The following is a 20,518-nucleotide window of genomic DNA, read 5'->3' as shown; positions in this document are numbered from 1 at the left end:
CGCCAGTGCCTATTTTCTCTTGCCCTTTATAAGACGTGGAATCCTGTGGTGCACTATTTTGTACACACTTTTCTGGCCTGCTGTCCTGTATGCGATTTTCCCCAGTCTGAAACCCCCTTCTTCAGGGACCTGCTGCTGGATATCGCACAACCAGGCCGAGAGGCGGGTGTTCAAAATAAATTTTTAAAAAAACCAGCAAAGAAACCTGAAGGGATTATAAAGAGAAGTTTATTCCTGTTGATTTAGAAATGCTTGCTATTGGTTATTAAATATTACATTTCATTACATTACATTAGAGATTTCTATTCCGCCATTACCTTGCGGTTCAAGGCAGATTACAAAAGAGATAAAAAAACGGCTCTGGGATGTTGCTACTCTTTGGGTTTCTGCCAGGTACTTGGGACCTGGGTTGGCCACTGTTGGAAACAGGATCCTGGACTTGATGGACCTTCAGGGATTGGACAGATTCCTGAGGGAAAAGGGGATCGTGGGGTACTGAGGGAGGTGCTGGGGTGTTGCATAAATATAGACAGCTCACCAGGTCGTGCAGGTGCAAGGCCGGAGGGTTAGGACATTGATGGGAAGATAGGACTTCGATGAGAAACCAAGGGGGCAAGGGGGCCCGTTCTGGCGATTAAGGCAGGTCATGACCTGTTGGGCCGCCGCGGGGGCGGACTGCTGGGCGGGATGGACCTCTGGTCTGACCCGGCAGAGGCACTGCTTATGTTCTTATGTTCTTATGTTACAATGGAAGAACATTTGTCCTTTCTAGAGAGGTACAGAGTAGGTTATGTAGTTTCTGTGTGGCGGGAAGAGGGAGGGAGGAAGGACGGTAAGTTTGACGTTAGGGCTGTTTCAGGAATTTCTTGAAGAGTATAGTTTTTATTTCTTTTCTGAACGTCTTGTAGTCTGGTGTTGTTATCAGTAGATTGGAGATTTGGTTATCTAGTTTAGCTGCTTCAGTGGCTATTTGATTAATTTGAATTTCAGTGGCCCGATATTCAAAAACACTTGTTTCTGAATTTTCAGTGGCATTCTCCACATTGTGCTACTTAAAATTCTTAGGGCTCAAAATTCAAAACTATATAACCGGGCAGAAGAGGTTCCTGCCTGGTTAACCCTTTCAGGACCATAAGGATCGTAGGCCAATTTTTGTGGTTTTGACGACATTTTTATGGTAAAAAGGGCTTGCAGATGCCAAAAAATTGATTTTTTTTTGGTGAAATATCATTATTTTTATTGAAAAAAATCACACTTCTGGCTTATGGACAGTGTGGCGAGTGAATCTTCTCGTCGATCTGGCAACGACGCTAATGAACGAATGTCGGAACCAGTTTGTTTACATAAAGGCAGTATCCTATGGAATCCGTACGTATCAAATTTAGAACTGTAGACTATCCCAATCAAAATTTATAGGATTTTTTTTTTTTTTTTTTTTTTATTTATCAAAATTTTTAAACATTATCATTTATACAAATAATAAGAAAAGGAATTTAACAAAAACATAAATAAAAAGTAATTATAACCCAAAAGGTTATAACAATAGTTTCCTCAAGCCCACATAAATTGAGAGAGCACAAACAGGTTTTTAAAAATAATCAGAAACAATCAAATATAATCATGATCAAATGATCAAACAAAATGGTGCCTAAATATTTTCAAAATTCCAAATATTAATTACGTGGTCACAGAAGAAGAAGAACTAACTTCATGATGTTGTAAAAATTGTTCTAACTGCATTGAATCCCAATAAACATAATCATTTTCTTCAAACCTAACCAAGCATTTACAAGGAAATTTTAAGTAAAAAGTGGAACACCCTAGATTTCAAAGCCAAGAAAGATTTTCTTCTCAATTGTGTTGCTTGGGCCACATCCGGAAATATCAATACATTATCTCCACAAAATTTAGCTTGCTTATTTTGAAAATAAGCTTTCATTATTAAGGATTTATCTATCTCTCTTGTACATGTTATTAAGAGTGTAGCTCTAGTTGGAATCACATCTTGTGAATCCGAATTTATAGGATTTTAAAGTTATGGGACAAATAGGTCCCTTGGTCCTGAAAGGGTTAAAGACTGGCTAAATGGCAGTATTCAGAGCATTGTCTGTGAGTACTGGGGTGGACCATAGCATTTGAATATTGGAAATTAATTTCTGAAAGTATTTTTTTGTTTTGCAGAAGTTTTTGGGTTTTTTTTTTTTTGCTAAATGCCGTGTTGTCTCACAGCCCCTCTGTGTTCTCTTCCCCGCCACAGGCACTGGATTGGACACGAGGCTAGTTGTTATGGCAACAGGAGTGACTCTAGAAAACCCTGCCCGGCTGGACCGTGTAACTCTGGCCGGGCCAAATGGGAAGGTACTGGACAGTCTGGTATTGCAGGACACCAATCATACAGGACTGTATGTGGCTGAGCTTGGCAAGGTGCCCTCCGGGGCGTTCTCCATCCTGGTCAGTGGCAGGGATGGGGAGAATCGGTCGCTGCTGAGGTCATCGCCCCAAGTCAGCACTGTTGTTGAGTCTACGCTAGAGGTGAGAGGGGTGATTGGTGCACTCCCACTGGCAAGTCTGTGATCTTGGGGCATGCCATTCTATTTCAGTTCTAATCCCCGGCTCTGTCACAACTGTGTCATCTCCTGAGATAATTACCATATTTTTTTACACCTATAACACACTCATGCATATAATAATAATATTATTTTTATTATTAATTTATACCGCAACAACCACATGGTTCAGAGTGGTTTACAACAACAACAAAAAAAAAGTGGTCTATAGAATAATAATAATTTATTTCTTTTATATCGCTATACCGTGAGGTTCGAAGCGGTTTACAATAAAGATACAAAAAAGATGCAATAAAATAAAAATAAATGAAGAAAACTACTTAGAAATTCCCTGACTGTCCCGAAGGCTCACAATCTAGCTAAAGTATCTGAGAAAAATAATTATTAGACTATGAAGCTAGAATAGATAAAGACAAAGATAAATACATAGGATGTTTTTTTCAGGAAACATTATAAAGAAATTATTACTAGTTACATTACAATGTACTGCATGTATAATAAATTTTTCAAACAGATAAGCTTTCCCCTGCCACCTGAAAGCCAAATAAGAACTGGACTGTAAAACCAACCAAAAAACTCCTTCCATAACTGCACTGCCTGAAAAGAGAACAATTTATCTACATAACAACACCTCGATCGTCCTTGAACTGTAGGGAAGGTTAAATTATTGGTTCTTAGGGTAGGGCATAAAAATTAGTGAACTGAAATCATTCTACCAAATAAAATGGAGTGAGACCGTTCAGCACTTTATAAAGGACGCATGCAAACTTAACAGGTAACCAATGCAGTTTAACATTATTTTAAAACTATGTGGTTAAACTCTGGAATGCGTTGCCAGAGGTTGAGGTAAAAGCGGATAGCGTAGCTGGTTTTATAAAAGGTTTGGACAAATTCTTGGAAGAAAAGTCTGTTATTAAGACCTGGGGGAAGCCTCTGCTTGCCCTGGATCGGTAGCATGGAATGTTGCTACTCTCTGGGATTCTGGAATCTTGCTATTCTTTGAGATTCTGTATGAAAGGCTGCTACTCTTTGGGTTGCTCTGATCAGGGATCTCAAAGTCCCTCCTCGAGGGCCGCAATCCAGTCGGGTTTTCAGGATTTCCCCAATGAATATGCATTGGAAGCAGTGCACGCACGTAGATCTCATGCATATTCATTGGGGAAATCCTGAAAACCCGACTGGATTGCAGCCCCTCAAGGAGGGGCATTGAGACCTCCTGCTCTGATGTAACTTCCTGTTTTGGAGTCAGAAATAAAAGGCACCAGTGCTGAGTGAAGGCTGCCTGTCTGGATCACTTAAACATAGACATAGAAGATGATGGCAGAAAAGGGCTACAGCCCATCAAGTCTGCCCACTCTGCTTACCCACCCCCTGTCTATGCCCTAATGACCCAATTTCCTTATCTTGACCCTTGTAGGGATCCCACATGGGTATCCCATTTATTCTTAAAGTCTGGCACGCTGTCTGCCTCGATCACTTGCGCTGGAAGCTTGTTCCAATGACCAACCACTCTCTCTGTGAAGAAATACTTTCTGGTGTCGCCATGAAATTTTTCGCCCCTGAGTTTAAGCGGGTGTCCTCTTGTGGCCGAGGGTCCCTTGAGAACGAAAATATCATCTTCCACTTCGACACGTCCCGTGAGGTACTTAAATGTTTCGATCACATCTCCCCTCTCCCTACGTTCCTCGAGAGTGTAGAACTGCAATTTGTTCAGTCTCTCTTCGTACGAGAGACCCTTGAGCCCCGAGATCATCCTGGTGGCCGTCCACTGAGCCGGTGGAAAAAAGGTATGGAGGACTGCAGGGAGGGGGGAGGGAGATGCAGGATTTGCATGGAGAGAAGGAGGAATATAAAATGTAGAACATCCCCCCCCTGGTATCACACACTCATGCACATAGCATGCAGGGGGGTCACTCAGATTGTCAAAAAGCCTATAATTCACCCAGAAGGATCAAAGACGATTACAAATAATACAAAATATCGCCATTAAAATAATTCACCATGGGAAAAAATACGATCACGTAACTCCCTATCTCATAGAATCTCATTGGCTGCCCATCAACCAACGTACAACATATAAAATAGCATTACTGGTATTTAAAACACTAGATACTAATGAACCACAGTTTATAGATCGGCTCCTAATTCCTCATACTTCAAAACGTTCACTTCGGTCCAATACTCAAGGTCTATTAATGGTCCCCTCATTGAAAATAATAGGAACTAGACGCCATGACATCTTCTCAGTTATGGCACCTCTTATCTGGAATACCCTCCCCCTATATATCAGAAACATCAAAGATCTTAACTTATTTAAAATTAATCTAAAAACATATCTCCTCAAATCCTCATTTAACCTTTAGAATAACTTTTCTGCGTACATTTAAATAAATAATACGTCCTCACACATTTTCCCCAACCTAATCGTTTGGTCCTACCCATACCATACCCCTTTCTTCCCTTGAGGAAACAACAATTTGTAACTTTTATTCCCTAATGTTCTCTCCTAATGTTTCTTAGTTCGTCTGTATTGTCAATCTGTCATAGCCCTTTGAAAATTGTTAATGTAAAATAACTTGTTTTACTGTTTTATACTACTATCCTTTTTACTATGTAATTCGCTTAGATTTAATAGGCGAACCATCAAATTTTATTAAACTTGAAACTTGAAAACTTGAAACTTGAAACTTGATGTTATATGCATGAAAGTATGGTAACGTAGTTTGCCTGTTTATTGCTTTCAGATAATCAGCAGTACCCCTTTAATACCTGGATTTCAACATAGCGCTCTCTTCAGGCTGACCAACTATGGCCTGCCAACAGACTTCACCCTGACGCTGAATTGTGAGCAAGCCTGCACTGTGAATTCCTCACATTCCAGGTATGGGTTTTCATCCCTCCATTCACATCTGGAGGATTCACAGCCTACGTGCTAGCAGCCAGTCGCTGGGTTTGCGGCTTGGGTTTATGTAAAGAATGTCAGTGTGGGGGGGGTGAGTCAAAGACTCGTATCTCATTTTAGTGTGTCTGAAGCGGTTCATAGACAACAACGCGGAAGACAAAGGCGCGTGCCGACAACTGAGCGCAAGACGGAGGCGCGCGCCGAAGAAAATTACTGTTTTTAGGGGCTCCGACGGGGGGTTTTGTTGGGGAGCACCCCCAGTTTACTTACTACAAATCGCGCCGGCATTGTGGGGGGTTTGGGGGGTTGTAACCCCCCACATTTTACTGTAAACTTAACTTTTTCCCTAAAAACAGGGAAAAAGTGAAGTTTTCAGTAAAATTGGGGGGGTTACAACCCCCCAAACCCCCCACAACGCCCCCACAACGAGGCGTGATTTGTATTAAGTAAAGTGGGGGGGTTCCCCCCCACGCTCCCCCCCGTCGGAACCCTAAAAACAGTAATTTTCTTCGGCGCGCGCCTCCATGCTGCGCTCAATTGTCTGCTCGCGCCTTTGTCCCAGCACGCTTTTGACCTGACACCGTCTGAAGCAGTGGCATAGCGAGGGCGAGAGGTGGTGGCACTCCTTCCCTGCCCTCGTCTCTGCTCCCGCCTGCCGCGCACCCCCTTGCTCCTTCCCCAATTCCGCTTGCTGATCGCGCCCCCCCCCCTCTTCCCTGCCCTTGTATCTCTAGTTGAAGTTGTTGCTTGCAGTAGTCAACGATGTGCTCCTCGCGACCCTGTCGGCTCTCCCTTTGACATCACTTCCTTTGCGCAGTACAGGAGTAGGGGGATGAACACAGGGGATGAGTACAGTTGAAGGGGTTGACTAACCGGGGTACTTTTTCTCAATTTAACAACCTGTGTAAATGCCTTGTGTCTCCATCATTCTCTCCCCCCGCTAGAGCCTTTGTGGGTAGGAATGAGACAGTAATGGGGGAGATCTCTTTGCTGGTTTCCCAGGACACCAAGCCAGGCTCCACGGCGCTGCTGACAGTACGGGCAGATTCTGCAGACACAGCTCAGACAGCTTTCGCTTTTCTTCAGCTCTTGGTCACCGAAAACCCCAAGGTTAGAGGTCTCAGTTTCATTCCTGAATCTCCCAGTCCTCTGTGGTGCGCTAGAGGTGACAGATCCTAGGCCTCTTTCAATAATCACTTAAGGACATGAAGTTTTAAAAGATATCTTAAAGATGAATTAGCCTTTGTCTTTTTAATTGATTAATATGCTGACTCTTTTTTTTTTTTTTTTTTTTTTAATTCCTCAGCATGTAAGAATGTCTCCTACTACTTGCTCTGTGATCTCCCTGGAACACAACTGCAGTGGTCTCCCCTCCTTCTGTGGGCACGAATTATGGACTGTGGCAGCAAGGGTATGGGATACGGTGGGCGTTCGGGACATGCAGGTGGCATCTGGCACAGGGACTGTGTCCTACAGCTCAGACGGTATCAAGGAGAGAGCCGTGTACACTGCTGACTGTTGCTCCCCAGAAACGGACCTTGTTTTCACCAACCGCCTAGGAGTCGCCAGCCTTTGCCGGCTGGGGGTCGCTGTGCCCGCACCAGCTTCCTCTTCCATAGGTGATTTGCCCCTCACCCGATGGACACTACCTACACTGTTGTTAATTATGTTTTGGGGGGTTCTGAAGACATAAGGGAAGTCAATTGGTTTTTTTTCCTCATATGCCAGGGTCATAGTATGCCAGAGAGGGGGAAAAAATGACTTGAGTGGATTTCAGCTCACCGAATGCACAGCAGAGTCTATGCCACCCCCCTACCCCCCCCCAGTCCACACTGTTCAGATTAAAATCTACACTGAAGAGGCAAGATCTAATCTAATCTAATCCTTAGGTTTGTATACCGCATCATCTCCACGTTTGTAGAGCTTGACGCGGTTTACAGTAGGAGAAATAGGAAGGAACTACAACAGAGGGTTAGAGGTCGAAGTGTGAAGAATATTTAGAGGACTTGGGATGCCAGATATGAAGAGTTTTTGAGGACTTGGGATATCAAAGTTGGAGGGAGACTTACATTTTTTGAGAAAAGCCAGGTTTTCAGATGGAGGGAGCTCAAGTTCCAAAGAGGGGAGGTAAAGTTGTTCCAGAGCTCAGTGATTTTGAAGTGGAGGGAGGTCCCCAGCTTTCCTGTGTGGGAAATGCCTTTTAGCGAGGGGAAGGATAGTTTTAATTTGTGGGAGGATCTGGTGGTATTAGGGTTTGAGGAATTCCAAGAAAGAGGGATAAAGGGAGGGAGGATACCATATAGGATTTTGAAAGTTAAACAGGCGCATTTATAGTGGACCCTGGCGATTATCGGAAGCCAGTGGAGCTTGGCCAGGAGCGGGGAGACATGGTCAAATTTACTTTTAGCGAAGATGAGCTTGGCCGCGGCATTCTGAATCTGTTGGAGTCTGTGGAGGTTTTTCTTAGTTAGGCTTAAGTAGATAGAGTTGCAATAGTCCAATCTGGAAAGTATGATGGATTGGACAAGGAGGGTAAAATGTTTTTGATGGAAGCAGGATCTAACTTTCCTCAGCATGTGAAGGCTGAAAAAGCATTTTTTTAACCAAGGATTGGAGGTGGTCATTGAAGGACAATGTGGAAGATGAAAGAACACCAGGGCTAATAGCAACTGGTTTATAACATAGGGTTGGTGAAAGTTTGCTTACATCGTGATGGAGCAGAGTTGGAAAAATTAACACGGGTACAGATGCCAATTTTCTTGCCCTCATCTATCGAGCAATCCTGCCAGCTTGTGTCCATTCTGTGTAGAGCAGCTGTTTCCCAGTGGCTTTTGATTGCTCTTAAAAGTTTCATTTTTCCAGAGGATTTAATGTAGCTAGGTAATGGAGGAATGCTGCTAGGGGTGAGCTATAAAGAGGTACCCTTTCACCCTTGAGCTGTGGAGAGTTCCTGCAGCTGCCCAGCGGACGCAGTAGGCAGGAAGAACCTACGCTTGAGAGAGAAATTTTTAAAAAATGAATCTTCTCGAAGTACAGAGGTTCTGCCACCAGGACAGGAGGATGGAGAAACTGGAAGAGAGGTAGCTCTTTAGGGGGAGTCGTTTCTTCCAAATACGATCCCTCTCTGATACGTTCTAAAAGGTCTTAACTTTTGGGCTGTTACACTGCATGCACAGTAGGGTGTCTCTGAGGTCCTGAAAATTCTTTGCAATGCTCCCTAACAGGGGTTAACTATGGAGGGACGTGAAGCAGAATGAAATGGTCCCAAATCTTGCTGTGAGCCAGAGGAAAAGGGGGATAGGGAGAAGAAAGACGCACCCCACCCTGTCCAATAAAGAGTTATTTTCGGATGATGTGTCCCTTCTCATTAAGGACCTGGGGCGGGAGGGTGGAATGCATTTTTGGAGGTACTGTAAAAGTGACTTTGAAGCTTGCCATAGAATACAGCTGTTCATATATCCTCTTGGATCCTGTACCTCCTACAGCTGCTCCTTCTTTCTGAATTTGTCCCTGCTTTTTCTCCCTTCCTCATTAACCCTGGCCTGCAGTGTAAACTGCATGTCCTTTCCAGCCACATCTGGAAGAATGCACATGACTGGAAAAGCTTTAAGAAAGGTTTGGACAACTTCCTGGAAGAACAGTCCATAGTCTGTTATTGAGACAGACACGGGGGATGCCACTGCTTGCCCTGGATCGGTAGCATGGAATGTTGCTACTCCTTGGGTTTTGGCCAGGTACTAGGGACCTGGATTGGCCACCGTGAGGACGGGCTACTGGGCTTGATGGACCATTGCTCTGACCCAGTAAGGCTGTTCTTACCCATGGAGCCTTGGTCTTCACTCGACAGCCACCAACAGCTCAGGTTTTCAGTATATCCCTAATAAATATGCATGCAGGAGATTTGTTAGGCCCAGCACTTCACAGTCTCTCTCATTCATACAGATTCTACACCCAACCAGTCAGGTTCCTCTTACAAGAAAAAAACAAAAGGAATTTACCCCAAAATATCCACAAAGAAGAAAATCCAGAGAAAACAAAAAAAAAACCCAAAAACAACTCTGTGGAGTGACGATGTTCCTAAATGGACTTTATTTGAAAGTGTCAAAGTTCCAAAGGTACACTGGAATCATCCACATAAAATAATTCCATCCACATAAAAATAAATCATCCACATAAGAGCCTTAAAGGACCTAGTCCGCTAGGGATACAGGACCCAACACGGTCCGCGTTTCGTCAAAAAGTCTTCTTCAGGGGTCCCTGGGGGTCCTATAAAGGTGAATACGTGGGAAACAATTGTGTGGTGAGCCGGAAGTGGTTTGTTTTTTTTTGGTTTCCTCTTACAAGAAACCAAGGCTCATAGCTCTGTGCTTCTCAACCCTCTCCTGGATAGTGATAGGAGTATAACCACCGGAGAAATGGAATGAAACAGCGAAGGTGGCTTCTTGTGTTCTGTAGTGTTTATTGGTTTCACCTAAAGACTCGACATGACATTCATAAGAGATATGACGAAAGGACTTAGAGGAAGGGTATCACTGTTCGCCGACGATGCCAAACTTTGTAACATAGTAGGCAGATGCTTATTACCTGATAATATGACACACGACCTACTACTGCTGGAACAATGGTCAAAAACTTGGCAGCTAGGCTTCAATGCTAAAAAATGCAAGATAATGCACTTGGGCAGGAGAAACCCCCGTAGAACTTATGTACTAAATAGTGAGACCTTGGTTAGAACTACGGCGGAACGCGATCTAGGAGTGATCATTAGCGAGGATATGAAGGTTGCCAATCAAGTGGAGAAGGCTTCCTCCAGGGCAAGACAAATGATAGGGTGTATCCGTAGAGGTTTCGTCAGCAGGAGACCTGAGGTTATGATGCCGTTGTACAGAGCCATGGTGAGGCCTCACTTAGAGTACTGTGTTCAGTTTTGGAGCCCACACTACCGAAAGGACGTGCTGAGGATCGAGTCGGTTCAGCGAACGGCCACCAGGATGGTCATGGGGCTCAAGGATCTCACATATGAAGAAAGACTAAAGAAGTTGCGGCTGTACTCACTTGAGGAAAGAAGAGAACGGGGAGATATGATTGAACCGTATAAATACATCACGGGACGCATCGAGTCAGAAGATGATATCTTCTGGCTCATGGGACCCTCAACCACCAGAGGGCATCCGCTGAAAATCAGGGGAGGGAAGTTTCATGGCGATCCCAGGAAGTACTTCTTCACCGAAAGAGTGGTGGACCATTGGAACAGACTCCCACCCCAGGTGATAAAGGCCAGTAGCGTAACGGATTTTAAGAAAAAATGGGATACTCATGTGGGATCTTTAAGGGAGTAAATTCAGGGGGGGGATACTTGGAATGGGCAGACTTGGTGGGCTATAGCCCTTTTCTGCCGCTTTTTCTATGTTTCTATGTTTCTATGACATCTTAATAAAGGTCTAGATCAGTGTTTTTCAACCTTTTTACACCTATGGACCGGCAGAAATAAAAGAATTATTCTGTGGACCGGCATCGGTCTGTGGCCCGGCGGTTGAAGAACACTTGGCTAAGTCGTGGGCCAGACCCCGCCCATCTCTACCCAATCTCCACCCCAGACCCCGTCCCCATAATAGTACTAATTGTACCTTGCACGTCCCGTGTCTCATCTGGAAGCCTTCCCTCTGACGCTGCAACGTCAGAGAGAAGGCTTCCGGTTCAGATGCAGGATGCTCGTAGGAGCCACTGCCTGTGGCTTTGTGCACTGAATCAGTTAGGAAGAGGGAGCTGGCTCGAAGATAACGCCGCATCGATCGCACCGTGGACCGGCGTTTGAAGAACACTGTTTTGGGCCTGATGCCCTGTGGACCGGCAGGAAATTTCTGTGGACCGGCAGTGGTCTAGATCGTATAAATGCAGACCTCTATTGTCTTGCAACTGTTCACATTAGGGAGCAACCAAACCTTCAACAGAGCGGGTGCAATTCCACGTCTAAGTTTCCTCAGCCGAATCAGACGTTTATAACGATGTGTTCATTGTTTGTCTTTTTTTTTTTTTAAATGTTTTTGTGTAAATCTGTGTACATAGACTCCTGATGCAGGCGGCGTAGATCAAAATACATACATGTCGAGGCTTTATGTCAGTGGTTCCCAAACCTGTCCTGGGGGACCCCCCAGCCAGTCAGGTTTTCAAGATATCCCTAATGAATATGCATGAGAGAGATTTGCATATAATGGAAGTGACAGGTATGCAAATCTCTCTCATGCATATTCATTAGGGATATCTTGAAAACCTGACTGGCTGGGGGTCCCCCAGGACAGGTTTGGGAACCACTGGCTGTTTCATTCCGTTCTCCGGAACACCTAGTGCAGGGGTGTCAAAGTCCCTCCTCGAGGGCCACAATCCAGTTGGGTTTTCAGGATTTCCCCAATGAATATGCATGAGATCTATTAGCATACAATGAAAACAGTGCATGCAAATAGATCTCCTGCATATTCATTGGGGAAATCCTGAAAACCTGACTGGATTGCGGCCCTCGAGGAGGGACTTTGACACCCCTGACCTAGTGAATCAGGTTTTCAGAATTATCACAACGAATATGCATGAGAAATATTATCACACAATGGGCCTCCAACAACTGCAAATTTATTTCATGTATAATTCATTGTGGTACTCCTGAAAACCTGACTAGCTGGGTATGCCTCCAGGAAAGGGTTGGGAAGCACAGAGATGCCAAGTTACCTAGATCAAGACTGGTGGTTGCTTATCCAGTTCTAAGTTTGAACTTATATTCCAAAGCAGTACAGAATTTGTAGTGTCTGATCCTGCCCACTGAAATCAGTGCTGCAAGTCCCATAATGCACCAAGGTGGGGTGATCAGAAATCAAGGACTGTCCTAAAATCTCTAGCCTGGAGCTGGATAACCAGGCTTCTCTGGAAGCATTGACATAGAGCAGTGGTTCCCAAACCTGTCCTGGAGGACCCCCAGGCCAGTCGGGTTTTCAAGATAGGCCTAATGCATTCCTGGCATCTCCATTATATGCAAATCTCTGTCATGCATATTCATTAGGGCTATCTTGAAAACCCGACTGGCCTGGGGGTCCTCCAGGACAGGTTTGGGAACCACTGACATAGAGCAAGCTATACTGTACACGTGTATCCATGTATGTTAATAAATGCACAGAATATTTATTTTAAAATTTTTATTCCACATAAAACCTATGCAGATTACAATAAAATATTCATAAAATTATTACAATATCAGTACAAAAGCATAGCAAACACATTCTAAAATCATCTCTTGTCATCTATATACATATTCTAGGCCATTTCTTTCCCATCATTATACTGGTGAGAATGCCCACCCTTCCTGCTGGTTTTTTTGGGGGGGTTGTTAGGAACAGGTTTTGCCTTTGGCACCCCCTAGTGGTTACTCCCCTAAGTGACTGCCTGGTTCTGCTGAAAAGCTGAGCTGGCTCTGTGTACACACATATTTATATATACATTCTCCCTCTCATTCTATAAACGTGCCTAACTACAGACACCAATAGTGCACCAGATCCACAGAAAGCTAGCACTTTCTGTGCACTATCTATGCCAATAATTTGCAGTTATGTGCGCAAGTTTTTGGTGCTGTTAGCGCCTAATTTGCATAGCAAGGATCTGCAAGGGGGTGTTAAAGGGTGCAGTATGGGCGTGCTACCAAGTGACATGTGCAGCTTAGAACTTGCACCAGCCATTGATCTGGTGCTCCTGATCTTTGGCATGCCAAAGCCGCTTTGCACCAGTATTCGGTAATGACTCGGCTGCACCTTTAAGCTGTTATAGAATTGGTGCTAAGTGCGCCCCCTTGTGGTACCTAAAATGAAGCACCAATTTATGGAATTGCTCTTGTATGCTTTACTGGGTGTTTCTTCACAGTACCTCCCACCCCCTAGTTTAAGAGATGGTATAAAAAGAGTGAGGAAGCCCCCCCCCCTGGCTTGGGGTGGTGATGGTGGTGGTCTGAGACAGTCCTAGATGAGCACAGAGTCCTGGCACCACCGTCGTGGAATTGTCCCGGAATCACACAGTTGCCGGGAGAGCGTAGCCTTCTCCTGTTCCAGCTGGAAGATGAGCTCATTCTTCTCTGACAGTTCCTGGAGGTGGGGGGGGAGGGGGGTGAGATAATGAAAGGGGGAGCAGGAATAATGAGGTGGGGGCAGAGAGAGGACTGCGCTTGTGTGGTGCTGAATACCCCACCCTAGTTCCTTGGTCTTCATTCCCAGTCCTCAAGGGCCACCTACAGGTTTTAAATTTTAAATGCGCCTGCCTAGCTTTCAAGATCCTACACGGCATCCTCCCTCCCCTAATTCCACTATCTTGGAACTCCTCAAGTCCCGATAAACTATCCTTCCCCTCGCTAAAAGGTATCCTCTCTGCGGGAAGATTAGGGAAATCTCTCTTCTTCAGAATCACAGGGCTTGGGAATAACCTTTCGGCCCCGCTACGGAATCTGGGCTCCTTCCAACTATTCCGAAAGCATCTAAAAACTAGGCTATTCACAAAAATGTAAGGCTCTCTTCCCCCCTATACTCAACCTCCAACCCCATTATGCTGTTCCTTCCTTATATTAAGTTTTTGTACACCGTGCCGAGCTCTATAATTATGGAGAGGATGCGGTATAGAAACTTAAGGTTTAGTTGAGTTTTCAGGTTAGGTCGTCAGGATTCTAAGGAATATGCATGAAATAGGTTTGCCTTAAATGGAGGTTGTAGGCATGCAAATCTGCCTCATGTATATTCATTAGGGATATCCTAAAAACCTAACCTGAGCCCTCGAGGACTGGGAGTAAAGATCAAAGCAAGCGCCCACTGTGTACGCTGATTTCCCTCCTTGGCCTTCCTTCACGTGCTGCACTGCCTCCCTAGCTCACTATTTCCGAAGCTGGTCCTGGTGTGCCCCTTACGAGTCATGCTTTCAGGATATCCACAATGAATACGCATGAACTTGATTTGCATACACGGACTCCCATTATGTGCAAAGCTCTTTCGTGCGTGTTCACTGTGGATATGTTGAAAACCTGACTGGCAAGGAGGTACTCCAGGAATGATTTGGGAAAACTGTCCCCTCCCTCTGTATGACATCCTGCACTGCCTCACACAGCCTTCTCTTCCACATCACAAGCTGCACTGCCATTATCTGTGTCACACAGTCTCTCCTTCCAGAGGTTGTGGTAAGAGCGGAGAGCTTAGCTGGTTTTAAGAAAGGTTTGGACAAGTTCCTGGAGGAAAAGGCCATAGTCTGTTATTGAGAAAGACATGGGGGATGCCACTGCTTGCCCTGGATTGGTAGCATGGAATCTTGCTGCTCTAAGGGCACAATGGCACCCCACCTCCTCCTCTCCGCCCCCCCCCACCCCTCGCTCCTCTCCTTGCCCCATGCGTGCCTGCCCCTTGCCTTCCTCCGTACCTTTTTTACTTCCCCAGCGCAAGGCTGCTGCCCACGGCGCTCTCTCTGACGTCACTTCCGGGAACCGCGCATAGGAAGTGATGTCAAAGGGCAAGCTAACACCGACGTGGATAGCATGCTGCTCACGCCGGAGAAGTTAAAAAGGTACAGGGAAAGGGAAGGGGGGTGCCTTGCTACACCACTGGTCTCCTCTCACTGGTAGAGCTACTGCCTCTGCACCCAGAGGTCGTGAGATCAAATCCTGTTGCTGCTCCTTGTGACCCTGGGCAAGTCACTTAATCCTCCAGTGCCCACTGCTTTGAAGGTCAGCTTTGAAATACCAAAGCCACAAAAAGGCAGTATACAAGGACCCACTCCCTTTCCCTCTCACCAAGCCCAGTATCCTGTGGCCAACCCAGGTCCCAAGTACCTGGCAGAAACCCAAAGAGTAGCAACATTCTAGAGCTGAGATTGTGATGTCATAATGCCTCATTCCACCAATGCCTAAGAGCCAACCTCGTCAGTGATGTCACAATGGCTTGTGCTCAGCTCACATAAGAATTACCATACTAGGACAGACTGGTAGAGCTGCCGCCTCTGTACCCAGAGGTTGCGAGATCAAATCCCGGTGCTGCTCCTTGTGACCCTGAGCAAGTCACTTAATCCTCCAGTGCCCACCGCTTTGAATGTCAAAGCCGCAAGAAAGCAGTATACAAGTCCCCCATTCTCTTCCCTTTCCCTAATTCACACAGCTTTTTTTTCTAATTACAGTGGAACCTTGGTTTACGAGCATAATTTGTTCCAGAAGCATGCTCGTAAACCAAATTGCTCGTATATCAAAGCAAGTTTCCCCTTAGGAAGTAAGGGAAACTCGCTTTGATTGGTTCCACCTCCTCCCCCCCCCCCTCCGAGGCTACTGGCGCTGCTCCATTCCCCCCCCCCTTGAGGCCACCGACGCTGCTCTATACCACTCCCCGCGATCCGGCATCCCCCCCTGCGAACCGGCATCCTCCCCCCGCTCACGTTGCCACCCCTCCACCGCGATCCTACATCCCCCCCCCCCGAGCACGGCAATGACATCTCTTAGCCCGACTGGGCACTGGTGCCGGTGCCCGAAGATCCTCCCTCTTCTGGCGCGGCCTGGGCTGGGCGGTGCGTCGGAGATCCTCCCTCTTCTGGTCTGGGCTGGGCTGGACTGGCTTTGAGCATTTGCGCATGCTCAAAGCCTTCTGGTCTCGCTCTCTCCAAGATTCTGGGGGGGGGGGCAGATGCGAGCGGGGGGGGGAGAGCCGGATCGCTGGGGGGGATGCCGGATCGCGGGGGGGGCTCCAAGTTTGCAAATGTTTTGCTTGTCAGCTTTATTACTGTGCCCACCGCCCCCCCCCACCATATCACACAGCCTCTCACATCACATGCTGCCTTGCTTCTCCCAATTCACCCACCCTTTCCCCATCATATGTTGCACCCAGTGGCATAGTTAAGGGGGGGTGTGGTCCGCCCCGGGCGCAGTCTTCCTAAGAGTGTGACGGCACCCCTCTTCCTCTCCGCCCCACCCTGCTCGCTCGCTCGCCCGCCCGTATGCTCGCTCCCCGCTCCTCTCCTTGTCACTCGCCCCTTGCCTTCTCCCGCACCTTTTCGGCACTCTCTCTGACGTCACTTCCGGGTCCCTTGCCTAGGTGATGTCAATGGGAGCCCACATCGACATGGGCAGCATGCTGCTCGCTAGAGAAGTTTAAAAGGTACAGGGAAAGGGAAGGGGGCGCTCGTGCGGTGGGAGAGGGGAAGGGGCACCACCGGGTGCCACTCACCCTTACAACACCACTGGTTGCACTGCCTCCCCCACTCCACACAGCCCCTTATTAAATGCTGCAATGTCCTAATCTCACACAGTCTCTCATCACATGCAGTGTCCCCCATCTCCTACAGCAGGGGTAGGGAACTCCGGTCCTCGAGAGCCGTATTCCAGTCGGGTTTTCAGGATTTCCCCAATGAATATGCATGAGATCTATTTGCATGCACTGCTTTCAATGTATATTCATTGGGGAAATCCTGGAAACCAGACTGGAATACGGCTCTCAAGGACCGGAGTTCCCTACCCCCGTCCTACAGTCTCTCCTCATCGCACGATGTACTGACTCCTCCATCGTAAGCAGCCTTCTCTTTCTTATCATATGCTAATCACTTCTCCCATCATACGCACTCTTTTCTCCCCCCCTTCTGTTCCCCCCTCCCCTCAGTCTGGTCTGGTACCTTCTGCATCTGCTGATTCTGCTTGTGCAACGTGGCCAGAGACTGCTGATGGAAACTCTTCTTTCTCACGGGAGAAGAGCGGGTGGAGGAATGCTCTGTGATTCTGTCTATCTGCAGCAGGGGGAGACAGAGAAAATCCCCTCATTTCATGAGCGCTAGCAGAGGACAGGGTCAGCCGTGGCTGTTCTTCCCTTCACCGGTTTCATTGCTGAGCTATGTCAAAGATCTACTTCACCTACTCAATTTGCAATCGGAATTTCTGCCCCAGCTACATTCGATAGATGGTGAGCCCACGAGGACAGATGGGGAAAATTGCTTGAAGTACCTGTGCAGGGGTCTCAAAGTCCCTCCTTGAGGGCCGCCATCCAGTCGGGTTTTCAGGATTTCCCCAATGAATATGCATGAGATCTATGTGCCTGCACTGCTTTCAATGCATATTCATTGGGGAAATCCAGAAAACCCGACTGGATGGCGGCCCTCAAGGAGGGACTTTGAGATCCCTGCGGTATGTAAACCGCTTTGAGTCCCAACCCCTTTCCCTGATGTCATAATGCCTCATTCCACCAATGCCTAAGAGCCAAGCTCATCAGTGATGTCACAATGGCTTCATTTTCTATACTTGGCTCACGTCTAATATTGTATTGGAGGAAGGGGTGGCTCAGTAGTTAGAGCTACAGCCTCAGCCCCCTGTGAGTCAAACTCCACACTGCTCCTTGTGACCTGAGGTAAGTCACTTAATCCTCCACTGCTCCAGGTACATCAGATAGATTGTGAGCCCACTAGGACAGATAGGGAAAATTGCTTTTAGTGTGGCTATATAACTACAAAAAGGCAGTATACAAGTCCCAATCCCCATAATGCAGAGTCCCAAAGGTATCAAGCTCAGGAGGTGTTAGGTCTGAAAAGATATGCGATCAGCAAGTCACTGAATGAACACAGCTTGAGCATTGTATGCTACCCTCACTCTGCAGTAGCCATGAAGCTACAGAAGGGGTAATAACTGAGCAGAGCTCAAAGAAGGACAGCCCAAGAATGAGCGCAGACTCCAGCATCGTGACACCAAGCCTTAAATTCTGTTGCCTAAGACAGATGTTAAGCATGGTGGAGCCCAGGGCAGAAACTTCAGCTTCAGGCGGGATTGGAGCCTTCTGTGACACAGGACAATTGCCCAGCCCTGCCCACCTTGCTCTTTTTCTTGTCTTCTGGTATCCTGTGAGCAGCACTAACCTGTCCTGAACATGAAATGAGGCGGCTGAGACACTGGTTCGCTTCTTGGATCTTGGTCAAAAGGAGGCAGCTGTGGCTTGTGTAGCATTCAGAGAGAATATTCTGCAGGGAGGAGAGAAAGTAGGGAGAGCAATAAAGAAGCTGGAGGAAATAAGAAGAGCTCTGACCCCATGAAAAAGCACAGTAATCTACAGTAACTTAGTAGATGATGGCACATAAAGCCCTACATGGTCCAACCAGTCTGCCCAACAAGACAAACCCATAGCACACAAAATGATGTGATGCAACATATGCGTACTTCATCTGTCCTTGCCATTTTCAAGGCACAGACTGTAAAAGTTTGCCTGCCACTGGTCTTATTAACATAAGAACATAAGTAGTGCCTCTGCTGGGTCAGACCTGAGGTCCATCGTGCCCAGCAGTCCGCTCGCGCGGCGGCCCAACAGGTCCAGGACCTGTGTAGTAATCCTCTATCTATACCCTTCTATCCCCTTTTCCTTCAGAAAATTGTTCAATCCCTTCTTGAACCTTAAGTTCAAGTTCAAGTTCAAGTTCACTTTATTTTTGATGAATCGCCTATTTAAAACATTCTAAGCGATGTACATTTAAAAACAAGTTATAAGAGAACATTGAGACATATTAGTAAAACATTAAAAAAAAACACAATAAAGCACGTATTTGTTAAATAATTAAATAATACATTAAAAACAAACATGAGAAAGGGAGGAAAGGGGGGAAAAGTTACATATTTTCTAAAGTTGAAGGAAAAAAAACATATATTAGGAAAAAAACATAAAGAAGGGTTGTAAAATAAGAGAAAAATTATTCATTAAAAGCATCATTAAATAAAAAAGTTTTTAAAAGTTTTTTAAAAGAGATAATATCTCTCTCCTTTCTAATAATACCGTACTCTGTCCTATCACGCCCTCTGGAAGCGCATTCCAGGTGTCCACCACCCGTTGGGTGAAGAAAAACTTCCTAGCATTGGTTTTGAATCTGTCCCCTTTCATCTTTTCCGAATGCCCTCTCGTTCTTGTAGTTTTCGAAAGTTTGAAGAATCTGTCCCTTTCCACTTTCTCTATGCCCTTCATGATCTCGTAGGTCTCTAACACCGCAATAAAAATGATCATGAATGGGAAAAAATTTGATCATGTAACCCCATTGTTAAAGGAAAATCACTGGTTACCGGTAAACCACAGAATCACTTATAAAATTGCCATAAGATATTAGTAAACAAAGCCCCAGCATTTTTAGAAAGATTTTTAATATAATACACCCCTCTAAGATCTCTTAGATCAGAAAAAAATCCCTGCTGGTAAGTCCCTCACTAAAAATTATTTATTCAAGGAGAGATTTGATCTATTCAAGGAGGGATTCAGCTCCCCAAATTTGGAACTCTCTTCCTCTCAATATAAGAGAAGAAAAATTACCTACTAAATTTAAAGGCCTACTAAAAAGCTGACTGTTTAAGGACGCCTTTAACTGACCCTTTTCATAATCACATTATCTCATTCCCTGGAATTTATCTGGACAAGGAACACTGTTAAGTAGAAATTAAGTGGGTACCGTTCCCCAATCTTTTGTTTCCTTACCCTTCCTTTTTATTTATTTTCAAATTGTATTTAATCCATTTCCCCCCCTCCCTCCTCTTCATCAGTGTTTTTATGTCATAATTGTCTTTAATGTCCTGTTTGTTGGAAATTTTTTATTTTTTCTCTTTTTAATTTTTTTTAAATCGCATTGCATTTGGATACTGCGATTATATCAAATATTTTAAATAAAACTTGAAACTCCTCCAGGGGAAAAAGCCCCAGTTTCTCCAATCTCTCTGTGTATGAAAGGTTTTCCATACCTTTTATCAAACGTGTCGCTCTCCTCTGAACCCTCTCGAGTTATTCCCTAACTACCACAGTGTGAAACCTAAATCAATCCCAGATGTGTGTCCTGTCCCTATAAGAGGCTACACAGTACATGGACACACTGAACATGAGGGTGGCTATGTGTGTGTGTACATCGGTAGTTCCGAAACCAGGTTCCTCGAACTCCTCAGGAGTTCAAGAAATTAGATTGTAGAATCCGTGGCGGCACCCCCACCAAGACGGCACCCAGGGCAGTCCACGAACCCCCCGTACTGCAAGATCCCATGGAGTAAAACAGATTTTTT

At 45.7% G+C, this 20,518-nt stretch overlaps 2 protein-coding genes across 11 annotated transcripts in view; one reads left to right on the top strand and one right to left on the bottom strand.

Annotated features, from left to right (window-relative positions):
• The window catches only part of VWA7 (von Willebrand factor A domain containing 7), a 64,869-nt gene extending 57,546 nt beyond the window's left edge, over positions 1-7,323 (top strand). For 6 of the 7 annotated variants that reach the window (XM_033915219.1, XM_033915216.1, XM_033915217.1 and 3 more), the window contains 4 exons: positions 2,258-2,532; positions 5,312-5,448; positions 6,414-6,579; positions 6,776-7,323. In XM_033915219.1, the coding sequence (XP_033771110.1) occupies positions 2,258-2,532; positions 5,312-5,448; positions 6,414-6,579; positions 6,776-7,162 (965 nt within the window). In that variant the 3' untranslated portion in view covers positions 7,163-7,323. The remainder of the gene's footprint in view (positions 1-2,257; positions 2,533-5,311; positions 5,449-6,413; positions 6,580-6,775) is intronic. The other variant, XR_004536538.1, reaches the window with a different exon arrangement.
• Positions 7,324-12,587: 5,264 nt separating this feature from the next.
• The window catches only part of SAPCD1 (suppressor APC domain containing 1), a 35,375-nt gene continuing 27,444 nt past the window's right edge, over positions 12,588-20,518 (bottom strand). The window contains exons 4-6 of one of the 4 annotated variants that reach the window (XM_033917233.1): positions 18,355-18,456; positions 17,128-17,238; positions 12,588-13,586 (exon numbers count right to left, since the gene is read on the bottom strand). In XM_033917233.1, the coding sequence (XP_033773124.1) occupies positions 13,464-13,586; positions 17,128-17,238; positions 18,355-18,456 (336 nt within the window). In that variant the 3' untranslated portion in view covers positions 12,588-13,463. Of the gene's footprint in view, positions 13,587-17,127; positions 17,239-17,850; positions 17,907-18,354; positions 18,457-20,518 lie in introns of those variants that run through there. The other 3 variants (XM_033917230.1, XM_033917231.1, XM_033917232.1) reach the window with 3 other exon arrangements.

The sequence above is a fragment of the Geotrypetes seraphini genome, chromosome 12, assembly GCF_902459505.1.
Source record: "Geotrypetes seraphini chromosome 12, aGeoSer1.1, whole genome shotgun sequence".
Taxonomy (NCBI): domain Eukaryota; kingdom Metazoa; phylum Chordata; class Amphibia; order Gymnophiona; family Dermophiidae; genus Geotrypetes; species Geotrypetes seraphini.
Note: the sequence above shows the minus strand (reverse complement) of the source record. Positions and strands in the feature narration are given on the sequence as shown.